Source organism: Neodiprion lecontei, chromosome 5, assembly GCF_021901455.1.
Source record: "Neodiprion lecontei isolate iyNeoLeco1 chromosome 5, iyNeoLeco1.1, whole genome shotgun sequence".
NCBI lineage: Eukaryota > Metazoa > Arthropoda > Insecta > Hymenoptera > Diprionidae > Neodiprion > Neodiprion lecontei.
Window position 1 is genome coordinate 19,467,172 of NC_060264.1, and position 24,488 is coordinate 19,491,659.

General features: G+C 39.0%; 3 protein-coding genes across 7 annotated transcripts; 2 read left to right on the forward strand and 1 right to left on the reverse strand.

Moving 5' to 3' along the window:
• The first annotated feature begins 180 nt into the window (after positions 1–180).
• LOC107219770 (carbohydrate sulfotransferase 5) lies at positions 181–6,263 on the forward strand. Of its 2 annotated transcripts, none has more exons than XM_046740600.1 (6): positions 181–1,307; positions 2,606–2,742; positions 2,845–3,101; positions 4,349–4,547; positions 4,634–4,813; positions 5,149–6,263. In XM_046740600.1, the coding sequence occupies exons 1-6, from the start codon at positions 1,164–1,166 to the stop codon at positions 5,462–5,464; spliced, it is 1,233 nt and encodes a 410-aa protein (XP_046596556.1). In that variant the 5' UTR covers positions 181–1,163; the 3' UTR covers positions 5,465–6,263. The 2 variants fall into 2 exon arrangements, with proteins under 2 accessions (XP_046596556.1, XP_046596557.1); XM_046740601.1 differs by having other exon boundaries at positions 2,866–3,101.
• Positions 6,264–8,528: 2,265 nt separating this feature from the next.
• On the forward strand, positions 8,529–14,438 carry LOC107220032 (carbohydrate sulfotransferase 5-like). Of its 4 annotated transcripts, none has more exons than XM_046740091.1 (7): positions 8,529–9,611; positions 10,883–11,019; positions 11,122–11,378; positions 12,623–12,821; positions 12,908–13,087; positions 13,418–13,673; positions 13,761–14,438. In XM_046740091.1, the coding sequence occupies exons 1-7, from the start codon at positions 9,468–9,470 to the stop codon at positions 14,049–14,051; spliced, it is 1,464 nt and encodes a 487-aa protein (XP_046596047.1). In that variant the 5' UTR covers positions 8,529–9,467; the 3' UTR covers positions 14,052–14,438. The 4 variants fall into 4 exon arrangements, with proteins under 4 accessions (XP_046596047.1, XP_046596048.1, XP_046596049.1 ...); XM_046740092.1 differs by having other exon boundaries at positions 11,143–11,378; XM_046740093.1 differs by having other exon boundaries at positions 13,418–13,892.
• Positions 14,439–22,989: 8,551 nt separating this feature from the next.
• Positions 22,990–24,258, reverse strand: LOC124294420 (vicilin-like seed storage protein At2g18540). The gene has a single exon (XM_046739393.1). It carries the CDS (start codon positions 24,256–24,258, stop codon positions 22,990–22,992), a length of 1,269 nt encoding a protein of 422 aa, XP_046595349.1.
• Between the last annotated feature and the right edge of the window lie 230 nt (positions 24,259–24,488).

Consider the following 24,488-nt stretch of genomic DNA (forward strand, 5'->3'; position numbering starts at 1 on the left):
CCCACCGTTTATGGTAACAATGAAAGAATGGATTGACAGATATTGTAAGTATTCATAATCAAGTCGTCAATATTTAATTCAAAAGAATTACATTTCAAACGTCGAAACGAAACCAGATTTGGAACAATTACCTTCTATATTGAATGATAAAGATGCTAACGCTATTCACGTACTAACGTCAATTCGAATCGTTTTAGTTTTTAAACAGAAACATGTATTGATAAAAATTGAATTGTGCAAAACGTGTTGAATTTTGTCACAGCCGTGAATTTAAATTTGTACAATCTAATCAAATTATACATTATACAGATTTGATAGAATTACAACGGGTTACATTTGTAACTTGGAAGCAAAAGAAAAGGCTAGAAAAAAAAATTGAAGCAATTGGTTTTCTTGAAAAGTTTCGTACCGACGGTTCTGCTTCAGTACGTTTATTTCTTTCTGGCTACTGCAATTAGAGGAAATGATTGTTTCAAGTGCGCTTGCAGATACGGTCGGCAGCAGCGAGTCGCAGCCCCGCGTCGAACGAACACTGACGTGGTCCCCTCCACCTTTAAAGATTCGAATTATCGTTATGAGTGACTTCTTTGCCTCAGCGTACAATTATAGTAGTTAAGCGTGAGCAAAAGTATCAGGTCATATTGTCAACTTAGCACGGTTGCGAACCGCGAGTATTATTTTCCAACAAAATTTATCACTGATAATCAATTCACCACCGAATTAAATTGTGCACTGTATTCTCACGGAGTTGATGTGAAGATTTTCGCGCTACATGTTGTGTAAAATTTGTTCCCGCGAAACTTGACTCGCTGTGCAATTTTCTGACCAAAAAAAAAAAAACCGCAATTGCGTCTGGAAGTGTTTGATTCCGAACAGGAAAAAAAAACTCATCATAAGAGGGAAAAAAAATTTAAAATCCAAAACACAATGTTTTAGGTAAATCGATACGGGGATATTTACAAGAAAAAAAAAATACGTGATTAGGGTACATATTAAATGATCGAATGATCGGAAATTCGGAGCTTCCGTGTCACGTGTTTTTCCAACGGTTCGATTTTCTTTTTCACACCGTATAACGAAATCGCAAGAAAGAAAAAACAACATCCCAAATCAACTTGTTAAGAAATTCGATAAGCACGACCGATGTTGGACTGAACCACAGGATGATGTCAAAGAAAACAAACTTTTTCGGCTTGTTGGTAACAGGATGTTTACTCTCGGTGCTTTTGTTCTTCAATGGGGAATACGGCAGCCCCTCAAAGCACGAAGTGCAGCCGTCGGCAGCTTTTCACGAGTCGAAGGAAAATGTAAGTTAGGTCAGAAATCCTAAACGCGAATTAATTAAGTATCAGCTTTCTTGTTACCAAACGTCATTCTATCAGTTACATAAAATACACCCACAGAATTTTACAATCCGGAAGTATGGGTATATGTATCAATTAATACGAGTATCAACTTTAAGATATTTTGCAAGCAATATTTCGTGATTATTAACCATATAATGCTAACGAATTACGATCAATTTTTCACTGATTTTGTCTGTTGTTGAATTCCTGAGCGTTAATTTTTCTCCCAAAAAAGTAACTGTCGAACGAAAATAAATGTGGGATTTTTTCTTGTTCCAACTGTTTCCAAACGGTTGATAGTGTTGAATTTATGAATCTTATTTTTACATTATTCTTTATATCACCAACGTATCTAGTAATTACGAAAGGTTTAAACGAAAGGTTTTCCTCATAATCGTATGAATTTCATTCTCCATTGATTAGATTATTTTCAACGTTTTCGGCCATACTGCTTGCTAGTTGAAGTTCACGGAATAAGTTATTCGTTCCCGCGTGCTCAGTGATCACCTGTTCAAATGTCCAATAGGTATTCAGCAGCAATGAAAATATCTAAAATAAACCATTCGCCATAATTATGAAGCCTTCCGTTGAAGTAAAAATCGCGTATAATTTAGATTCAATAAAAATGGGCGTAAAATAAATGGCGATTATAATAAGAGAATATCATGAAAGTTAACACTCGGTGACCGCTGACTCGGCATCACTCAAATCGTCCATGAATAATAATTTGAGTTTTTGATTCCATCGAAATTTTTATTGGTCATCACACCTAATGTGATAAGCTTTAAGGACATTTTTCGATTTCTTTTTGTTCGTCGGATCGTGAAATGCGAATTTGTTATTTTTTTTTTTTTTTTATGGCCAGCCTGCGAAAAACAGACGAAGAACGTGAGTGATGCCGAGTCGGCGGTGACCGAGTTTTAACTTTCAAGATATTCTCTCAGTACGTCAATTATCGTTGTTCGGATGCATTTGAATCTGATAAAATGGTTCTGTTGACTTGTTTCCTTGGAGATGAGAAAAAAAGGGCAAAAACAAACATTATTATTGGCATCGTTGTGAAGTTTTTTTTTTTTTTTTTTTTTTAATAGGTCATTTTGTTAAGTTAAAATCAATAAACAGGAATAGCGTATTGCTATTGGAAAGACAATACCGCTGTAGAAGAATACAGTATCTTCCAAACTGATTGTTTTATTTTCAGACTTACCGTGAACAGTTGTTCTTATGTTTTTTCCAAGCGCCGCACATTATTATTTCAGAATACCACAGCTGATAAGAAAGAACATGATTCTGCATCAAAGGATATCGAAAAAATCCTTAATATGCAGAGAGAATTAATCATCGAAGACATGAAGAACTATGAATATCCCAATGGAAAATACAATATCAGTGCCAGGTAAGGAAGTTGTTTTTAACGACTGAATTTTTCCATTTTTTTCACTCACTGCATTCTGTCATTCAAAAGTTTCCAAATCTTCTGAAGATTTTTAATTTGTAGAAAAGTAATATTACGTTGCAGCAAACTTGAGGATTTGGTGATGGAAAAGAAAGGAACACCGATCAGAAGTATAATTGTAACAACGTGGCGAAGCGGAAGCACATTTTTCGGCGATATTCTTAACGCAAATCCGGCAAATTATTACCACTATGAACCGCTGCTGGCTTTCGACATCGTTCAAGTCCGAGGTCCTCCCTTGTCTTCGAAGGCTTTGAAGTGGGTCAAGGATTTGCTCAACTGCGAATACGAAGACCTAGGTGATTTGAATTCACGTTAAGCACCGACATTCGCCGAACCCTACAATAATTTGTACGGCAATTTTTGGTATCGCAACTGCTTTTACACAACGAGCAGTTAATTATGGGATGAACCATGCGAATCGCATCAATGGACAGCAATTTTGACTACCGGCGTCCGTGCGAAATCGGTTCTGTAATAATCTGCTGGAAAACTCGATCGCTTATTGTGGTGTTTCTGAAATTTGAAAGCCAAAAGAAATCGCGATTGATAATTCCTGGGAAATATATCTTTTCACAGATGCACCAGGGAATAAATTCAACCGGTTTAGCGAGCAAATGTTACACTTCATTCCTGACATCGGATGTTCGTTACTTATTAACGAAATGAAATCAGCGGTATATCATTATTCATGATCCATGTTCATCTTTTCGTAGTGTCAAAAATGTGGTTTTTTACAAATCGGTTACAAAAGAATTTAAACTAATTAAAAATTTCACTAAATTTACAATACCTCACATGATATATGAATAAGGCAATGTTGCGTAGAATATTTTTGTTTAATTGGAGATCTCCTTGAAATTACGCGAACTGTAAAGAAATGTCGACACGGTAGTATTTTACTTGTTGAGCAAACAACTGCATCTGTGTCAAGAGACTTCGTACGGAAAGTCTTAACACAGCTGAATGCTCAATCCGTAGGTTATGCCGACTGTGAAAATACTTGCACGTTCAATCCGAAGCGTTTGTTTTTGAAAACAGACATTTTGGTCGTTACAAATTCACGGAAATGGTTATCGTAATTGCTGGGAGCGTGAGTTCCGAGTCCTTCGGACAAAGGATCGTTGGAGGAAAAGTTATTCAATCAATCCTGTTAGGAGTCAGCGATTCTATGGTTGATAAAATAACATGGACCTGGACAATCGATAAGGAGAGAATACTCATGCTAGAATTATGTCCTTGGATCCAGTGTGAAGACAAGGGATGTAAAATGCTCTCCGAAGTCTTGACGCGCAATTCGATCCAAGGACATTAGAAAATAAACTATCCTTATTGAAAATGTTGTAGTATGACATCAAATGAATTGATTATCCGGTAGACCATGTAGAGTTTGCAGAACACGCATCACCCTGACGAGATGCTATTCAATTTATCTGACACACTATCTGCAAAAGGTTGCAGTAACAACACTTGACAATTACTCACTGATTACTCCAGTCTCCGACAGCATCCAATCCATATTGTTGACTTCGATATTATATTTCAGGTGAATATATCGACTACGGAAAACCACATCCGTGGGTTTTTAATCACAATACGAATTTGTGGAAGCAGTGTGGACATCACAAAGGGGTCTGCTATGACCACAAATTTCTCAGCTCGATGTGCAAGCTCTTTCCATTCCAATCGATGAAACTTGTACGAATGAGGTTACGAATCGCACAGGAGCTTCTTGCGGATGAAAAGTTGGTGGATTATCACTGGTATATTATGCAGTTCATTCAAACTCTGACATCCTTCGCTTCAATTTGTGGTGGTCACCGTTTTTCAGATTAGCCGTACGCATAGTGCTGTTGGTGAGAGATCCTCGAGGGATTCTTCAGTCGAGAAAACATCGTGACTTTTGTCCACCAAGTCCTGATTGTTCCGATCCAGCTTTGACGTGCGCGGATCTTGTCTCAGATTACAAAGTTGCTGTTGAACTGCTGAAGAAATACCCAACTAGATTCAAGTATGCTGTTTCCTTGTATTGCAACGATTTTTTTTTTTTTTTTTTTAAACGCAGAATGGTAACTGTACAAAAATACGTCTCAGTCCACACATGCATCCAGTGTAATACTATCGTATTGGAGTATCGAAACACGGCGTTGAACAAGCTTGCAATAACCGCTCACCAATTGATACTCATCGAATCTCATAAACGGACGCCAAAATTTGTACATGATTGACGAAACTGCGAATCGTTTTATCATTCTTTCGATATTTCGTGAAATTATACTGCGATGACTTGTCTCTAGCTGTGTTCTATAGGTGAGTTTGGTGATAAAGTAACGTTATGTTTCGCAGAGTGATACGATACGAAGATCTTTCCCTGGATCCGTACAAGTATGTCGAAGAACTTTATAAGTTTTACGGACTCTTTTTTCATCCGGAAACGAAAAAATTTCTTGATACTCATACCAAAGCCAGCAAGGGTGGAGTGTCGAGTACTTTTCGAGATTCAGCAGCAGCTCCGTTTCATTGGAGAACAGAATTGAAATTCGAGGAAGTAGAAGAAATACAAGAATCTTGTGTAACTGCTATGAAATACTGGGGTTACGTTCCAGCAATGAACGCCACTCATCAGACGGAATTCAAACCTGTGACAGACTTTTTGTTATAATTGTAAGAATGGAAGAATATGCCGCACGCTGAGGAACGTATATTATTCGCAACGAATTGTACAAGTGCATATCATTTCTATTCGCCAAAGCTATTCACGTATTTATATCGATTTGCATGGTTTCGATATTTGAACAAAAACGAATATGAATGGAAATTGGCTCAAGCAAGACAGACTCAATTTCATCACAGCTGTGAATTTAAATTTTTACAACCTAATCAAATTACCTTCACAGGGGTGAATAGATAGGAAATTATACTGTATACAGATTCGACAGAAATGAAATGTCGGTTTACGCGTGGCTCGGAGTCTACATTTTCACCCAAGACTCCCGGTATATATTTTTCTTCTACCCTTCTAATTTTCCACAGTTGGATTACTTCGTTTTGTTCCGAAAACCCATTTATTGGCATTGCCATCCGAGTTTTAGACCAATGTTATCAACTTGGCACGGTTAAGAACTGTGAATATTGTTCTAAAAAAACAACCTCATCAATTGATAGTCAATTCACAATCGAGTTAAATTTTGAACTGCATTCTCGAGGAGTTGATCTAAACATTTTCATATTGCGTGAAATTGGATCGCGTGAAACTTGACTTACTATGCAATTTCATTAAAAGAAAAATAGAAGAAAAACGAACCACCATTACGTCGCGAAATATTTAATTGCAAAAAGAAAAAAATCATCGTAAAAAAAAAATCTCATGTCAAACGCCGCACAATTTCTTACACAACCTACACAATCGTTTATATAACGTATTGTATGTATAGATAGTTGAAATAAATAATAAAATTACGTGATTTGGGTACATATTAAATGATCCAATGATCGGAAATCCAACGATTCGATTTTCTTTCTTCCACCGTATAATACAACAATAATAAGAAAGACAAACAACGATGTTCGACTGAGCCATTGGATAAGGTTGAAGAAAACAAGCTTGCTCGGTTTGTTGAAACCAGGAAGGTTTGTCTCGGTGTTTTATCCCTCTACGGGAAATACAAGAGCCCTTCAATGTACGAAATGCAATCTTCAGCGGCCCTTGGAAAACGTAAGTTCGGTCAGAAATCTGACCGCGAATCAATCAATTAATTAGTTATGTACCGTGACGTGGCATTTTGACTTACAATTAGTCGCAGTAGCTCAGAGTTAGAGTAGCTCAGTGGTACAAACAGTTGTCCGCAAAGCGGAAGATCCCGAGTTCGAATCTCCCGATCCAATCCAAGCCGTGAAACATTTTTTCCGGACTCGCCGGAAATGCACGTCACAGTAGCTATAAAAAAAAAACTCATTATTGAGCATAATTCGATCAGTTATATCAAATACAGCAACGAAATTTGTGAACTGGAACTACGGGTATGTATATAAATGGTTTTTCAACAAACGAACATGTATAAAAATTATCAGTATCGAACTTTCGAATCAAATAATATCTCATTGTCAGTGAAATTCGTCGCCGATCGCCCCAAGTTCATTAAAAACATGAACGCGTACTTTAAACGTCGTTGTAACTTCGTCGAAGGTGAAACTTATTCTGATTTATGTTTCCGCTGATATCCAACCGAAAAATGAAAAGTGTAAATTTAATACCTGTTTACGTGAAGAATGATAACACCGGTCAACACGAATTTTGAGTCTGGGTTCTCCATGTCAATTTTGAATATCTTCTGTCTAACTGATAGATGAAAAAATATTTTTAACAGAAAAATTTTGTTTTTGTAGAAACGAGAACGATACTTTGGATTTTAAGAAAAATTAACTATTTTCTCAAACATTTATTGTAAATAAAAATTAAACAAACTTAGTTTCACATTCAAATCACTTTTATTCAAAAACAACAAGCAATAATAAACCACAAGTGTAAAAGAATTGATAGACAAAGTTTACAAATTAATATTTTTCGTACTTCTTCTACTTTCGTATGAACTTTTGCGTATCAGACCCCAAACGTAATCTCCCATCATGCTCTCGTTATGCTAACCCTGATAACGTTGATCACGGTGACGTCTATCACATATAACCCGAATCCATCTGCATTATCCATCTGACATAGACAATGAAAACGTGACGCAGACACCTGTTTCAAGAGTATCTCGCTGTAATCAATCCCCCCCCTTCTGCTTGTCGAATCTGACTCACGATTATGAACAATGTTCGCCCTCGCATGGACACGTAACTGTCATAGTTATTGTACTCGACCAGAAACATCGATCGATCCAAACTTTGTGCAGCTGAACCGTAAATATCAAACATCATTACGTAACAATGAAATCCAGAGGGAATTGGTCGGTTCGGTAGGCTGAACGTTTTGTCAATTTGTTACTCCGATGTTCGAATACAGCCGATGGTTTGTTTGTGTCATCGAAACATCAAACAATGACTCTCTGTGCCTGTAATTCATGTAATTCGACGCATCGCCAAGAGTTGAGAAATTGCAAAGCAAGATCAAAACGCTTAACATCACTTGGCAAAAAATATGCAAAGTACTAAACATTCATAATTTGTCGTTCCTGCAATAATCGCACATAGTGGACCGAATATTGCAAACCCAATTCATCGCGCAATAACCGTTAGGCAAGTTTGAAAACTGTTTGCACTTTCGTGACATTTTTATTCACAATTTTCCAAGATGTCTGCCGAGAATCTTTAAGACAGAGCAATAAGTTTTGGATGAGAAACTGAATGCGTCAACTTCCAAAATGACTGAACAATAATTGATTTCCGTTCAATTCATATACTTATCAAGTATATCCCAGACTTGGAGTTAATATAGTTTCTTGAACTCCAAATTCTGCTGTATCGCTTGATGTGTATCAAGAAAGAGACGAAATTCTAATACTCAACGTTTATGGTAACAATGAAACAATCGATTGACAGATATTGTAAGTATTCATAATCAAGTCGTCAATATTTAATTCAAAAGAATTACATTTCAAACGTCGAAACGAAACCAGATTTGGAACAATTACCTTCAATATTGAATGATAAAGATGCTAACGCTATTCACGTACTAACGTCAATTCGAATCGTTTTAGTTTTTAAACAGAAACATGTATTGATGAAAATTGAATTGTGCAAAACGTGTTGAATTTTGTCACAGCCGTGAATTTAAATTTGTACAATCTAATCAAATTATACATTATACAGATTTGATAGAATTACAACGGGTTACATTTGTAACTTGGAAGCAAAAGAAAAGGCTAGAAAAAAAAATTCAAGCAATTGGTTTTCTTGAAAAGTTTCGTACCGACGGTTCTGCTTCAGTACGTTTATTTCTTTCTGGCTACTGCAATTAGAGGAAATGATTCTTTCAAGTGCGCTTGCAGATACGGATTAAAGCAGCGTCTCGCAGCCCCGCGTCGAACGAACACTGACATGGTCCCCTCCACCTGTAAAGATTCGAATTATCGTTATGAGTGACTTCTTTGCCTCAGCGTACAATTATAGTAGTTAAGCGTGAGCAAAAGTATCAGGTCATATTGTCAACTTAGTACGGTTGCGAACCGCGAGTATTATTTTCCAACAAAATTTATCACTGATAATCAATTCACCACCGAATTAAATTGTGCACTGTATTCTCACGGAGTTGATGTGAAGATTTTCGCGCTACATGTTGTGTAAAATTTGTTCCCGCGAAACTTGACTCGCTGTGCAATTTTCTGACCAAAAAAAAAAAAACCGCAATTGCGTCTGGAAGTGTTTGATTCCGAACAGGAAAAAAAAACTCATCATAAGAGGGAAAAAAAATTCAAAATCCAAAACACAATGATTTAGATAAATCGATACGGGGATATTTACAAGAAAAAAAAATACGTGATTAGGGTACATATTAAATGATCGAATGATCGGAAATTCGGAGCTTCCGTGTCACGTGTTTTTCCAACGGTTCGATTTTCTTTTTCGCACCGTATAACGTAATCGCAAGAAAGAAAAAAACAACATCCGAAATCAACTTGTTAAGAAATTCGATAAGCACGACCGATGTTGGACTGAACCACAGGATGATGTCAAAGAAAAGAAACTTTTTCGGCTTGTTGGTAACAGGATGTTTACTCTCGGTGCTTTTGTTCTTCAATGGGGAATACGGCAGCCCCTCAAAGCACGAAGTGCAGCCGTCGGCAGCTTTTCACGAGTCGAAGGAAAATGTAAGTTAGGTCAGAAATCCTAAACGCGAATTAATTAAGTATCAGCTTTCTTGTTACCAAACGTCATTCTATCAGTTACATAAAATACACCCACAGAATTTTACAATCCGGAAGTATGGGTATATGTATCAATTATTACGAGTATCAACTTTAAGATATTTTGCAAGCAATATTTCGTAATTATTAACCATGTAATGCTAACGAATTATTATTGTCTGTTGTTGAATTCCTGAGCGTTAATTTTTCTCCCAAAAAAGTAACTGTCGAACGAAAATAAATGTGGGATTTTTTCTTGTTCCAACTGTTTCCAAACAGTTGATAGTGTTGAATTTATGAATCTTATTTTTACATTATTCTTTATATCACCAACGTATCTAGTAATTAGTTAAACGAAAGGTTTTCCTCATAATCGTATAAATTTTATTCTCTATTGATTAGATTATTTTCAACGTTTTCGGCAGTACTGCTTGCTAGTTGAAGTTCACGGAATAAGTTATTCGTTCCCGCGTGCTCAGTGATCACCTGTTCAAATATCCAATAGGTATTCAGCAGCAATGAAAATATCTAAAATAAACCATTCGCCATAATTATGAAGCCTTCCGTTGAAGTGAAAATCATGTATGATTTAGATTCAATAAAAATAGGCGTAAAATAGATGGTGATTATACTGAGAGAATATCATGAAAGTTAACACTCGGTGACCGCCGACTCGGCATCACTCAAATCGTCCATGAATAATAATTTGAGTTTTTGATTCCATCGAAATTTTTATGGGTGATCACACCTAATGTGATAAGCTTTCAGGCCATTTTTCGATTTCTTTTTGTTCATCGGTTCGTGAAATGCGAATTTGTTATTTTTTTTTTTTTTTACGGCCAGCCTGCGAAAAACAGACGAAGAACGTGAGTGATGCCGAGTCGGCGGTGACCGAGTTTTAACTTTCAAGATATTCTCTCAGTACGACAATTATCGTTGTTCGGATGCATTTGAATCTGATAAAATGGTTCTGTTGACTTGTTTCCTTGGAGATGAGAAAAAAAGGGCAAAAACAAACATTATTATCGGCATCGTTGTGAAGTTTTTTTTTTTTTTTTTTTTAATAGGTCATTTTGTTAAGCTAAAATCAATAAACAGAAATAGCGTATTGCTATTGGAAAGACAATACCGCTGTAGAAGAATACAGTATCTTCCAAACTGATTGTTTTATTTTCAGACTTACCGTGAACAGTTGTTCTTATGTTTTTTCCAAGCGCCGCACATTATTATTTCAGAATACAACAGCTGATAAGAAAGAACATGATTCTGCATCAAAGGATATCGAAAAAATCCTTAATATGCAGAGAGAATTAATCATCGAAGACATGAAGAACTATGAATATCCCAATGGAAAATACAATATCAGTGCCAGGTAAGGAAGTTGTTTTTAACGACTGAATTTTTCCATTTTTTTCACTCACTGCATTCTGTCATTCAAAAGTTTCCAAATCTTCTCAAGATTTTTAATTTGTAGAAAAGTAATATTACGTTGCAGCAAACTTGAGGATTTGGTGATGGAAAAGAAAGGAACACCGATCAGAAGTATAATTGTAACAACGTGGCGAAGCGGAAGCACATTTTTCGGCGATATTCTTAACGCAAATCCGGCAAATTATTATCACTATGAACCGCTGCTGCCTTTGGACATCGTTCGAGTCCGAGGTCCTCCCTTGTCTTCGAAGGCTTTGAAGTGGGTCAAGGATTTGCTCAACTGCGAATACGAAGATCTAGGTGATTTGAATTCACGTTAAGCACCGACATTCGCCGAACCCTACAATAATTTGTACAGCAATTTTTGGTATCGCAACTGCTTTTACACAACGAGCAGTTACTTATGGGATGAACCATGCGAATCGCATCAATGGACAGCAATTTTGACTACCGGCGTCCGTGCGAAATCGGTTCTGTAATAATCTGCTGGAAAACTCGATCGCTTATTGTAGTGTTTCTGAAATTTGAAAGCAAAAAGAAATCGTAATTGATAATTCCTGGGAAATATATCTTTTCACAGATGGACCAGGGAATAAATTCAACCGGTTTAGCGAGCAAATGTTACACTTCATTCCTGACATCGGATGTTCGTTACTTATTAACGAAATGAAATCAGCGGTATATCATTATTCATGATCCATGTTCATCTTTTCGTAGTGTCAAAAATGTGGTTTTTTACAAATCGGTTACAAAAGAATTTAAACTAGTTAAAAATTTCACTAAATTTACAATACTTCACATGATATATGAATAAGGCAATGTTGCGTGGAATATTTTTGTTTAATTGGAGATCTCCTTGAAATTACGCGAACTGTAAAGAAATGTCGACACGGTAGTATTCAACTTGTTGAGCAAACAACTGCATCTGTGTCAAGAGACTTCGTACGGAAAGTCTTAACACAGCTGAATGCTCAATCCGTAGGTTATGCCGACTGTGAAAATACTTGCACGTTCAATCCGAAGCGTTTGTTTTTGAAAACAGACATTTTGGTCGTTACAAATTCACGGAAATGGTTATCGTAATTGCTGGGAGCGTGAGTTCCGAGTCCTTCGGACAAAGGATCGTTGGAGAGAAAGTTATTTAATCAATCCTGTTAGGAGTCAGCGATTCTATGGTTGATAAAATAACATGGACCTGGACAATCGATAAGGAGAGAATACTCATGCTAGAATTATGTCCTTGGATCCAGTATGAAGACAAGGGATGTAAAATGCTCTCCGAAGTCTTGACGCGCAATTCGATCCAAGGACATTAGAAAATAAACTATCCTTATTGAAAATGTTGTAGTATGACATCAAATGAATTGATTATCCGGTAGACCATGTAGAGTTTGCAGAACACGCACCCTGACGAGATGCTATTCAATTTATCTGACACACTATCTGCAAAAGGTTGCAGTAACAACACTTGACAATTACTCACTGATTACTCCAGTCTCCGACAGCATCCAATCCATATTGTTGACTTCGATATTATATTTCAGGTGAATATATCGACTACGGAAAACCACATCCGTGGGTTTTTAATCACAATACGAATTTGTGGAAGCAGTGTGAACGTCACAAAGGGGTCTGCTATGACCACAAATTTCTCAGCTCGATGTGCAAGCTCTTTCCATTCCAATCGATGAAACTTGTACGAATGAGGTTACGAATCGCACAGGAGCTTCTCGCGGATGAAAAGTTGGTGGATTATCACTGGTATATTATGCAGTTTATTCAAACTCTGACATCCTTCGCTTCAATTTGTGGTGGTCGCCGTTTTTCAGATTAGCCGTACGCATAGTGCTGTTGGTGAGAGATCCTCGAGGGATTCTTCAGTCGAGAAAACATCGTGCCTTTTGTCCACCAAGTCCTGATTGTTCCGATCCAGCTTTGACGTGCGCGGATCTTGTCTCAGATTACAAAGTTGCTGTTGAACTGCTGAAGAAATACCCAACTCGATTCATGTATGCTGTTATTTTTATCGCAATGCTTTTTTTTTTGTAAAAACAGAGAATGATAGCCGTACGAAAACATGCCTGTATCAGTAGATGCATATAGTGCAATACTGTCGTCCTTGAGTATCAAAACAAGAAGCTGAATAAGCTATCAATCATTGCTCATTAATGGTTGCACATCGAATGTCTTAAACGGACACGAAAATTTGTATTTGATTTGGAAAATCGCGATTCTTAAAATCGTTCTCCTGATATTTAGTGATAACATAGCTGTGATAAATAAGCTCTTGCTGTGTTCTCTGGATATGTTTGACCATGATATGACATCACATTTCACAGGGTGATACGATACGAAGAACTTTCCCTGGATCCGTACAAACAGGCCGAAGAACTTTACAAGTTTTACGGACTCTTTTTTCATCCGGAAACGAAAAAATTTCTCGATACTCATACAAAAACCAATAAGGAAGTATGGAGTACATTTCGAGATTCAAAAACTGCTCCGTTTCATTGGAGAACGGAGTTAACATTTGAAGAAGTAGAAGAAATACAAGAATCCTGCACCACTGCAATGAAATACTGGGGTTACGTTCCGGTAATGAACGCTTCTCATCAAAAGGAATTCAACCCTGTTACAAACTACGTATTAAAATTGTAACGAATTTTTTTTACTCACTCGCAGAGATTTTCAAAAATTTCAACGCCGTCCAATTTCTATAAGATGGGATTCACAGGGATCACGAGTGGAAATATATTTCAAATGGTGATGAACGCATTTTACTTACAACAACTTGTAGTACTGCGTAACGAAGTGTTGAACAGTTTTGTAAACTCTTATCTTATTGCAATTGGTTACATGATATGGTATTTATATAAATTCGGAAGGTTCTTCAACTTCCACATCTACATTTTTCATTTTACTTTTATTGCCGTCACAGGTATCTTACTCTCGAGGGCTTTTCCAAGTAGATAAAATAAACACTCACGAATACGTGCACTTCCCTTTTCGAATATCGCGGAAGATTAAAAACTTATCATCCCTGCAATAATCACACGCATTGCAAACCATTCTTTTTACACTCTGACAAGTTCGGAAACTGCTCGACCACTTTCTGGTATTTATTTATCCGACAAGACCTGTCACAGGTGTAGGAAATCCGAACCAATAGACTTTGGAAAACGCTACCTTACAGTTGCAATGTGTTTGAATGATGCAACAAATAAAAAAGATACTGCTGATTCAACCTAAATTCGAGATGATTAGACATTAGCCTGCATTTTTTGAAGTCATATTTCCGTGGGTATACCGCACGATCCCCATGTTGGCCATCTTTGGCATTAGGATATAAGTCAGGAAAACATATGACATCCATTCATGCCACGTGTTCAGAAGTTGTTCCTGAACCCTCAGAATCTGATAAAGAACTGTTGCACCTTACTTTCTCGGTCGGCATTGTAGAGTGGATGGTATATTGCTCTTGCTAATTTTGGCTATCCGTTATTTCTGTCAATATTGCGCAAGATTTGGTAGACCCTGAACTACGCAGAATTACAAAAAACCTGTGTGTGAATTCCTTTATAATCGCAAAGAATTGGTTCCACTCCACTCTCGTAAAATGAAACTAGTTTTATCGTCCGTCTGAATTTTCCTCACTCAAAGTTATAATCAACATTTTTGCACTTCTCGTTCTTGTTCTGCGTGTTTGAGAACCTTTGACGTTGAACTCGTACGTGACAAATACACTAAATATGCGGCGTGCTCCGTGACGGTTTAGGAATTCGTATCACTGCGCAACGTTCACGCGCAGGTTACAGTACTGACAACCAAAACATTTGGTTGCCGATACACAGAAAATTTGGTGCGGACGGTGGATTTGAATTTTCACGAGTGCGCAATGTTTGCGCGCAGGTTATAGTAGTCACCCGTCAAAACATTTGGCTGACCGTACAACAATAATTCCATTCGCACTTCATGAAAAAGCCATTTTGTTGAAAACACTAAATATAAATAACAAAATGATATAGTAGGATTGAGAAAACAAATCTGTGTCCATTCATTGTGTCAACAAAATGAAGAGTTATGCTGGAATATATTTTTCGTTGCGACGACCAAAAATTGCCAACGAAACAATTTTGCTGCCTTGACTTAAGTATTTTTCTGGGTGTAGAAGGCGAGATTTTGATGGCATGAACCCCTGTTTTGAATTCAAACTTGATGCGTATTGCCGTTTATCGAATACCAAGATCCCAAACTGCATTCTGTCAAGGGGTGGAGGCGAAGAGTAATTCGTAATTCGTAATTCGAGTGAGTAAGAGTAAAAGAAGAAGAATATTTTTCATTTTACTCTAACTTTGGTTTTCCATATCTCCAAAACTGTTGAACTGATTTCAATCAGATTAATAGAGCATGGGTACATGAGTAGGTTTTCTCGATCTTGATATTTTTTTTTTAAATTTTTTTAGAAAAGATTCACTCCTTTCGTCCCTTCAATGTTCAACTTCTGGGGGTCAATTATGTAATTTTAGTTTTCACATTTCCCACCATTTAAGCATTCTCAAATGTTTGCAAAGTTTAGTCAACCAATCAGAATGCTTGGATGCTGGAAAATGTGAAAAGTGAAATTACACAATGAACCCCCTGGTATCTATTCTTTCCTTTCTTGCTCACCGATATAAAATCGGACGCAGTTGAAGTTTCGATGTTACCATCGCTGTCACTCTTTCATCGGACATCTTCAGCTCAACGTTCACCTCCTAAGGATTTCACTCACGTCTGTAAAACTAATATTACTAATTACTGGTAATATGAATGTGACAATAACACGTCATGGAGCAATGGAAAGTGCAACTTTAATACCTGTTTACGTGTATCATGATAACAGCCAAGGGCAGAGAACGAACAGTACGTCCGTTTGAAAAAAAAATGTAAAGTCCGAGATCAGATGCAATAAAATACTCTGATGAATATTTTCCATGTATATTGGCTGTCGGTTGTACTGAAGAGTAAATCTTGGAAGGTGGTTTATTTTCGAGTAATTGAAAATTTGGAAATGTCACCTCGTGTTTCGTATCAGAATTATTCGATCATTCAAATTTTCTGAACTGTACGATTTTTCAATCCCCGCATCTAAAAAAAAAAACGACGTGTAGTTAGGATTATTTGCAACCCGTATTATCGGCTAGAAACATCGTGCATAAATAGTCTTCCGAATAGTAATAAAACTCGACACGACTCACTGATAATTCTTGTACAGTTTACAGTCTGTCCTATCATCGGTGCGTTGACACGAACAACCGTGCAATTTTCTACGGTTTGATAGGCATTTGGTATTTCGTTTTACATTGTATTCAACTCTCAATGAGAATTATGAAGGCCATTCGGTGGGTAAAACAGAACCAACAGTTCATGTTCCCCAACAGTCAGAACAGAAGGTGAGTAATTAGTTCAGACAAAGAGCTCGAATATGAATCGGTTTACTGTCGACTGAAATAATTGGTTACCAGAAATGCGAAGCTTTTTGTTGATGGTATTCCTAAGCTGCAAAAAATCTATTTACAAATACAAAAATAGAAATTCTTGGAGCCATATATAAGAGCTTGGATCTTGATGTTTTATTTTGATCGCATCAAGATCGATAAAAATCTAGTAGATTCGATCGATTGCATTTCATCAGCATCCGACTATAATTTGTTCAGTTATCATTTCTTATATTGTTCTGCGAAGAATTACAATTTTTCGATATGTTTAATATTTTTATCGATTTGCAAATATACATGTCCTTTTGCAAATTTATTATAATTGTAATATCGTAATGACGACTGTGAACTTTAAATACTATATGAAGCTACAAAATTACCGAACAATAAATTCTTGAGCTATTGAAAGAATAACCATTTCACAATGATTTTCTGGTAAATGTGACGAAATAAAATTTCTCTCAGTGTCGCTGACGAGAAATGAAAATCGGTTTCATGCAGATGAGAAATTACGAACATTTCCAGCAGCAGCCATCTTGAGTTTGTATTTAAACTTGATCTATCATACGAACATCTTGAATGAAATTAATTTTACTTATTCAGCATCGAATATTTTTGCTTAAATAGTAGTTTTGTATAAAAGGTATAATGAATTATTCTCAAAACACTTTCTCAATTTCATTTAATCGTTTAGTTGAATTATCCATACCTGTAATCAAATAGTAGACACGGTAATTTCACTGAAATAGAAGATTTCTTTATCATTTTGAAAAACAATTCAAGATATGAAATGACTAGCTCGGAAATTTTTTTTTTGTCTCGATCCTTGTAATCTCACAGGTATGGAAAACGCGATTTATTAGCTGTTTCATTTTCAACTTTTCAGTGAAACTAATTGTTGCATCTGATTTTGTATTTTTCTATCTGATTTACGTTTGTGCATACAATTATTGCTGAAAAATACCAAAACTGACGAGGGAATTGATCGTTGAAGAGACGAAGGACTATTCATTCCCAGATAGAAAATATAATATTAGTGCCGGGTGAGAAGATTGTTTTTTTCTTTTTTTTCTACACGTTTCTCACGATTTTCACTCGATACATTCTGCGTTAAAGGAAAAGTTTTCGGACTCTGCTACAGCGAACAAGATATTGAATTTATGGAGAAGGTGTATCGACTTGCAGTAAACTGAAAGATTTGGTGATCGAAAAAAACGGGATACCAATCAGAACTATAATCGTGGAACTTCTCAACGCGCATCCGGCAAATTATTACAACTATGAACCGCTGATCGCTTTCGATGTCGCTAGAATTTAAGATCCTCCCTTGGCTATGAAAAATTAAATGACTCCTCTATGGATTTGGGGATGTATGCCCCGAAAGCCTATGATTGAATTTCATTGGGGTTCGTCTTATTCGAAAGTACGTGGATCAATTATCACTAACATCTTTTCTACGTCGAAAACAATTCATAGAAATCATTATTCTTGACAAGATTCCGATACGTGAAGACACGACATTGACGTCACTTATCAATTCATTTGGCACGCGAATTGCCGTGAGATCGGAGACCAACTCAAGAATCAGGATATGATAAATTAGTTAGGTAACGTAATATCTCAATCACTTACGCAGTCAATACAATTTACGTACACATTATCAACAGAACAACGTCATGATTAACAATGCCAATCCCGAATTTTAGGTGCATACCTGTGCTATGCCAGAAAGAAACTGTGGGCTTTTACTTTTCAATCCGTATTTGTGGAAGCAGTGCAAAGCTCACGAAAAGATCTGCCTTAACCAAGAATTCCACAGCTCGTTGCGCAAGCTTTTCCCATTTCAATTGACGAAACTCGTACGATTCAGGACACAAATTGCACAGAAGCTTCTTGCCGATGAAAAGTTGGTATATTATGACTGATATATCATGCAGTTCATTCAGAGTTTGAGATCCTTTACTTTTTGACGATTATTGTTTTTTTTCACATTAGCTGTACGGATGGTTCTATTAGTAAGAATTTCAGTCGAGAAAACATCGCGACTTCTGTCCGCCAAATTCGGATTTTTTCGAGCCAGCTTTGACACGTGTCGATTTGGTCTCAGATTACAAAGTTGCTGTGGAACCGCTGAAGAAATACCCAAACAGATTCAAGCATGCTGTTGTCTGATATCGCGATTGAAAACTGTTTGCACTTTCGTGACATTTTTATTCACAATTTTCCAAGATGTCTGCCGAGAATCTTTAAGACAGAGCAATCAGTTTTGGATGAGAAACTGAATGCGTTAACTTTTAAAATGACGGAATAATAATTGATTTCCGTTCAATTCATATACTTATCAAGTATATCCCAGACTTGGAGTTAATTCAGTTTCTTGAACTCCAAATTCTGCTGTATCGCATGATGTGTATCAGGAAAGAGACGAAATTCTAATACTCACCGTTTATGGTAACAATGAAACAATCGATTGACAGATATTGTAAGTATTCACAATAAAATCGTCAATATTTAATTCAAAAGAATTATATTTCAGCCGTCGAAACGAAAGTAGATTTGGAACAATTATCTTTAATATTGAATCATACAAATGCTAACGCTATTCACGTATTCACGTCAATTCGAATCATTTTAGTTTTTAAACAGAAACATGTATTGATAAAAATTTAATTGTGCAAAACGTGTTGAATTTTGTCACAGCCGTGAATTTAAATTTTTACAATCTAATCGAATCATACTTTGTACAAATTTCATAGAATTATAACGAGTTACATTTGTGACTATGAAATAAAAGAAGCAAGAAAAAAAATTGAATATCGACGTATACAGATTAAAAATAATACAAGACGATTGTGATTCGGATTGATTTTCGTTTATCACACGCAACTGTATGTATGTATGTATGTATGTAATCTTTATTGCTCCCCTTGGGGTTACAAGGACTTCCCTTTTCCTCTTCCTTTACAATATTTTTTACATGTTTTCTTAACCTATTCTTACCCTAATTCTTACTTCCTACCTTATCCTTACTTATTTTCTAATTGCCTGTGTCCTGTGCCATTGCCTTGCCATTCCCTTACTTTCCCTCTTATCCTTTTCTTACTTTTTATCCTTATCTTTACTTAACCTTATCCTATTTTACCTTATTCTATTCCCTAATTCGTCCTTATCCTAATCGACTTCCATTTCCCATTCATATCTCACTCTTTCATTCTCTTGTACATCCCTGATCCTTTCCAATTCTCTCATCCAGACTTCTCCCCCCCCCTCCTCACCTAGCATCTCCCTCACCACCTCCTGCCAGCTTTCCTCCCTTCTATCCCAGCCTACGCACCTTTCCCATACGTGCTCCCATGTTTCCTCCTCCCCCCCGCACACCCTACACCTTCTCTTTTCCTCTTCTTCCCAGTACCTTGCCTCCTTCATCTCGCTTCCTAACCTAAATCTTGCCACCCTTATCCACCTGCTTTCTCCCCATCCCTTTCCCAGATATCCTGGTATCCCTTCTCCTTTCACTAGCCTGTACCATCTGTTGTACCTCGATTCCCTTATTTTCTCCCACCTCTCTTTTCTCTGTTCTTCCCTCTCTCTCTCCTCTATTTCCCTAAACTCCATCTCGCCCCTCTCCCTTCTCGCGACTACCTCTCTACTCTCTGCTCCCCTTTCCGCAAAGAAACTTTCCCTTTCTCTTTCCCACCTCGATCCCTGCCTCCCAGCTTCTGCCTTGTCCCTTATCTCTTCCCAGCATCTCCTAGCTAACTCGCTACCCTCCCCTCTCTCCAGCTTCCTTTCAAAATTCCATGCCCTTCTCCCTGCCCTAATCCTTAGTTTCTCCCTCTGTAGTTCCTCCCTTACTAAATATCCCGGTGTTCTCCCATCCACTCCTAATGTCCATCTCAAAAATCTATCCTGTACCGCCTCGACCGCCCTCCACTCTCTCCACCCCCATATCTCCGATGCATACTCTATTACCGTCCATACTAGCCTGTCAAATAACCAAATCCTTTTTTCCCAATCCCTCCCAAACCTTCTTTTTCCTATTCCCCATACCTGCCTCATTACTACCCCTGCCTTCCGTACTCTCTCTTTCACCTGTGCTTCCTGTCCCCCATTGCACTTTACTCTATACCCTAAATAGCTGAACTCTTTCACCTCCTCTATCCTTTTCCCTTTCCATCTCCAATCTATGTTTTTCCTTCTACCGCCTCCTTTCCTAAATCTCATAATCTTTGATTTCCCTACATTTACCGTCAGCCTTTTCCTATCCATATACCTTTCTAACTTCCTAATCATTACCTCCATTTCCTCTTCACTTTCCGCTAGTAACACCATATCATCCGCATAAGCTAACGTGCATACCCTGCCGCCTGCTAGCTCCACCCCCCCAACCCTTCTCCCTCTCCCCATTTCCTCTTCTAAGTCCGCCAGCAGCAGGTTGAACACATGCGGACTGAGCGGACATCCCTGCCTTACCCCCCTCGCTGTCCAAAACGCCTCTCCTAGCTTACCCCCGCTCCTTACTCGACTCTTTGTTTCCTTGTAAATTTCCTCTATCCTTACCCTTAGCCCTTCCCTCACCCCTCTCCTTTCCATAGTCTCCCACAGCACCTTCCTGTTCACTGAATCAAAAGCAGCTTTCAGGTCCACAAAAAACGCCACCATCTTTCCCTTATCCTTTCCCACCTGCCTATTGATTAAATAGTTAAGAACATATATATTGTCAATGGTGCCCATGCCTTTTCTGAAACCCGTTTGGTTTTGCGGTATCAAGCCCTTTTCTTCTACCTCTCTTTCTAACCTATCCGCTAATGCCATCGCATACACCTTATATAGAGTTGGCATCAAAGTCACCCCCCTATACTCTTCTACCCTTTTCCCCTCCCCCTTCTTAACTATCGGCGCTATCAATCCCTCCCTCCAATCCTCTGGCCAGCCCTCCCCCACCCAAACTCTGTTACATGTTTTCCATATCCACTGCTCCATTTCTTCCCCCCCATACCTCCATACCTCGCTAACTATTCCATCCCCCCCTGGTGCCTTTCCATCCCTCAGCTTTCCTATCACCTTTTTAATCTCTTCCCTCTGCAGCTCCCCTTCCCCGTCCCCCTTCCTATTTACCGACTCCCCGCCTTCTGTTACCTTGCTTTCTACCCCGCCTAATACTCCCATGAAATACTCCCTCCACTCCTGATCTCCTATTTCTTCATTCACCCTCTTCCACTTCTTTCTTTCCCTATTAACTATCTCCCATACCTTGCTTTCTGTCCTTGCTTCCGCTGCTTCTTTTATGAATCCCTCATTTTCTTTCTTTTTCCTCTCCTCGCATAGCCTATTATATTCCCTTCTTTCCTTTCTATACGCGTCCCCTTCCCCCTCCCCCTTTCTCCATTTCCTTAGACTCTGCCTAACTTCCGCTTTTTTTCGCCTACATTCCTCGTCCCACCATCCCTTTTTCGCTTCCCTCCCCCTCCCTCCTACATCTAAGGCTCGTCTAAACTCCCTTATTCTTTTCTCTATCTCTTTCCCTACATCCACTTCTCCTATCCCCTCCCATTTGACTTCTGTTCTAAACCTCATCCTACCCTCCTCCGTCCAGTCTCCTCTATTAGTTCCCCCTACTCTTTTTCCCTTCCTTGTCCTAGCCACTGCCCCCCTCAACCACACTATTACCGGGTGCTGATCCGAGTCAACCCTATCCCCAATCTCTATCCTTTTGACCCTATCCCTCACCTCGATGTCTCCTATAGCGTAGTCTATCACTGTCACCCCTGCCCCTCCTACATACGTAAATTCCCCCTCCTCATCCCCCTCTATGTTCCCGTTCATTATTGTCCATCCTGTCTCCTCTAAAAATTGCACCAGCTGCCTACCTTCCGAGTTTATTTTCCTGTCCTTTGATTTCCTACTCCTACTCTCCTCCTCTCCTTCTCCCCAGCATCCTCCCCCCTCCTGCCCTGTCCTTGCATTAAAATCACCCCCCACTAACACTTTTACCCCTCCCTCTATCTCTTCTGCCCGCTCCTTCAATTCCCCTATCTTTTCTTTGAGGTCCCCATTTACGTATATTCCTATTACTACCCATTTTTCCCCCCCTACACTTATTTTCCTTTCTATCATGCCCTCTTTTACCTCTTCCCTCCCTCCCTCCCCACTTACTATCTCCCTTCTTACCCCTGATAGCATTCCGCCTATTGCTCTTCCCTTCCTATTTTTTCGAACCGCATACTGCACTTCCCATTTATACCCTACTGGCAACTTATTTCTAATCCTTTCCCACCCCTTCTTTTCTATCCATGTCTCCATTAGAAATATTACATCCCACTCCCCTAGCCCCCTCCAGAAATCTTCATCCTTTCTCGCGAGCCCCGCCACATTCCAAAAAGCTACTTTCCACCCCTCCCTTTCTGTCTCGCCTACTCCCCTCTCTCTCCTCCTTATTTCCCTCCCCACCTGCCTCTGTCCCCCCCCACTACCCATTCCCCCGACTGCCTTTCCCTACGTACCCTTCCCTGTGCTTCTATACTTCCCTCTTGTCTTTCCTCGCTTGCTGACCTTTCCCTATCGCTTTCCCCCACTTTTCCCCTCCCCTCCCTTTGCCCCCCTTCCCTCCCCTCCCTTTGCCCCCCTTCCCTCGCTCTCCCTGTACCATCCCTAAGCACTTCTCCTATCTCATCCCACTTCCACATTTTCCCTTCTATCCAGATCTTTGCATATCCTATTCTTACTCTGTTTCCCCTTCTCTCCTCAATAGCTGCTATCTCCCTCAACTTCCATTTCATTCTTCTCTCTGCCCAGGTGAGATCCTCGTCTATTCTCTCCTCCCTCCCTTTGAGTAGGCTTTTTCTTCCCATTACCTGCCTCTTTTGCTCCCTATTTCCTAGTCTTGCTATCCATATACCCTTTTCTCCCCCCTTTTTCGCGCCTACCTCCCACATATCCTTTACCTCAACCTCTACCCCTATCAGCTGCAAAATCTTTTTCAACTCTTCCTTTTCTCTTCCCTTCTCAAGTCTCGCTCCTCTCAATACTATATTTCCCCTTCTTTCTTCCCTTTCTTTCCTCTCTATGGCCCACTCCATCTCTTTTAATCTATCTATTGTTACCTGCGCCACTTCCGCATTTCCCTGTACCTGCCTTTCTCCCCCTCCTTCTGCACTCTTCTTTTCTAATTCTATCAGCCTCTCCTTTACCCTTTCCATCTCACCCCCTCTCCGCTCTTCTACCTCTTCTAGTCTTTTACCTAGATCCCTTATCATTTCCTTCATCTCCCCCCTCTCTACTTCCCACTGCTCTTCCCTTCTAGCCATTTCGCCTTTAATCTTTTCCACTTCTTCCCTGATCCCCCTTCCCTGCCCTTTGACCTCCTCTAGACCTATCTTTAGCTCTTCCCTAATCAACCTTAACATATCTTGTATACCCCCTCCCTCTACCTTCCCTTCCTCCCCTGTCTTACCCTCCGGCGATCGGTGCACTTTCCTGCTTTTCCCAAATACTCTTTCTCTTTCCTGCAACTCGTCTGCCTCTTCCTCCCCTTTTTCCCCTTCCTCCTCCCGCTTTCTCTTCCATAAGTCTAGCACCGTCGCCGACGATCCCAGGCTATGCCTCCTATCCCTCCCTAACGCTGCAACTGCCCCCGGCCTACCTTTCTTTTTCTCCTCCTCTTCCCTGTTCGCCCCTTCTTTTTGGCCACCCGCGTTACTCATACTATTTCTCTCCTTCACCGCTCCCTACCTTATCTATCCGCCGCCTACCTGTCTACTCTATCCCCCTTCTTACTCCCTAGGTGTCACTGCCTATTCCTATCTTATCCGAATCGTTGCCGTCCGCCTGCTCTTTCTGCCTAACCTCAAAACTCTCCCCCTTCTTTCTTTTTCCCCCGCCCTTCCCTTCTATCCCTGCCTCCCTATTCCCTTCACCCGACCGCCCGTCTATG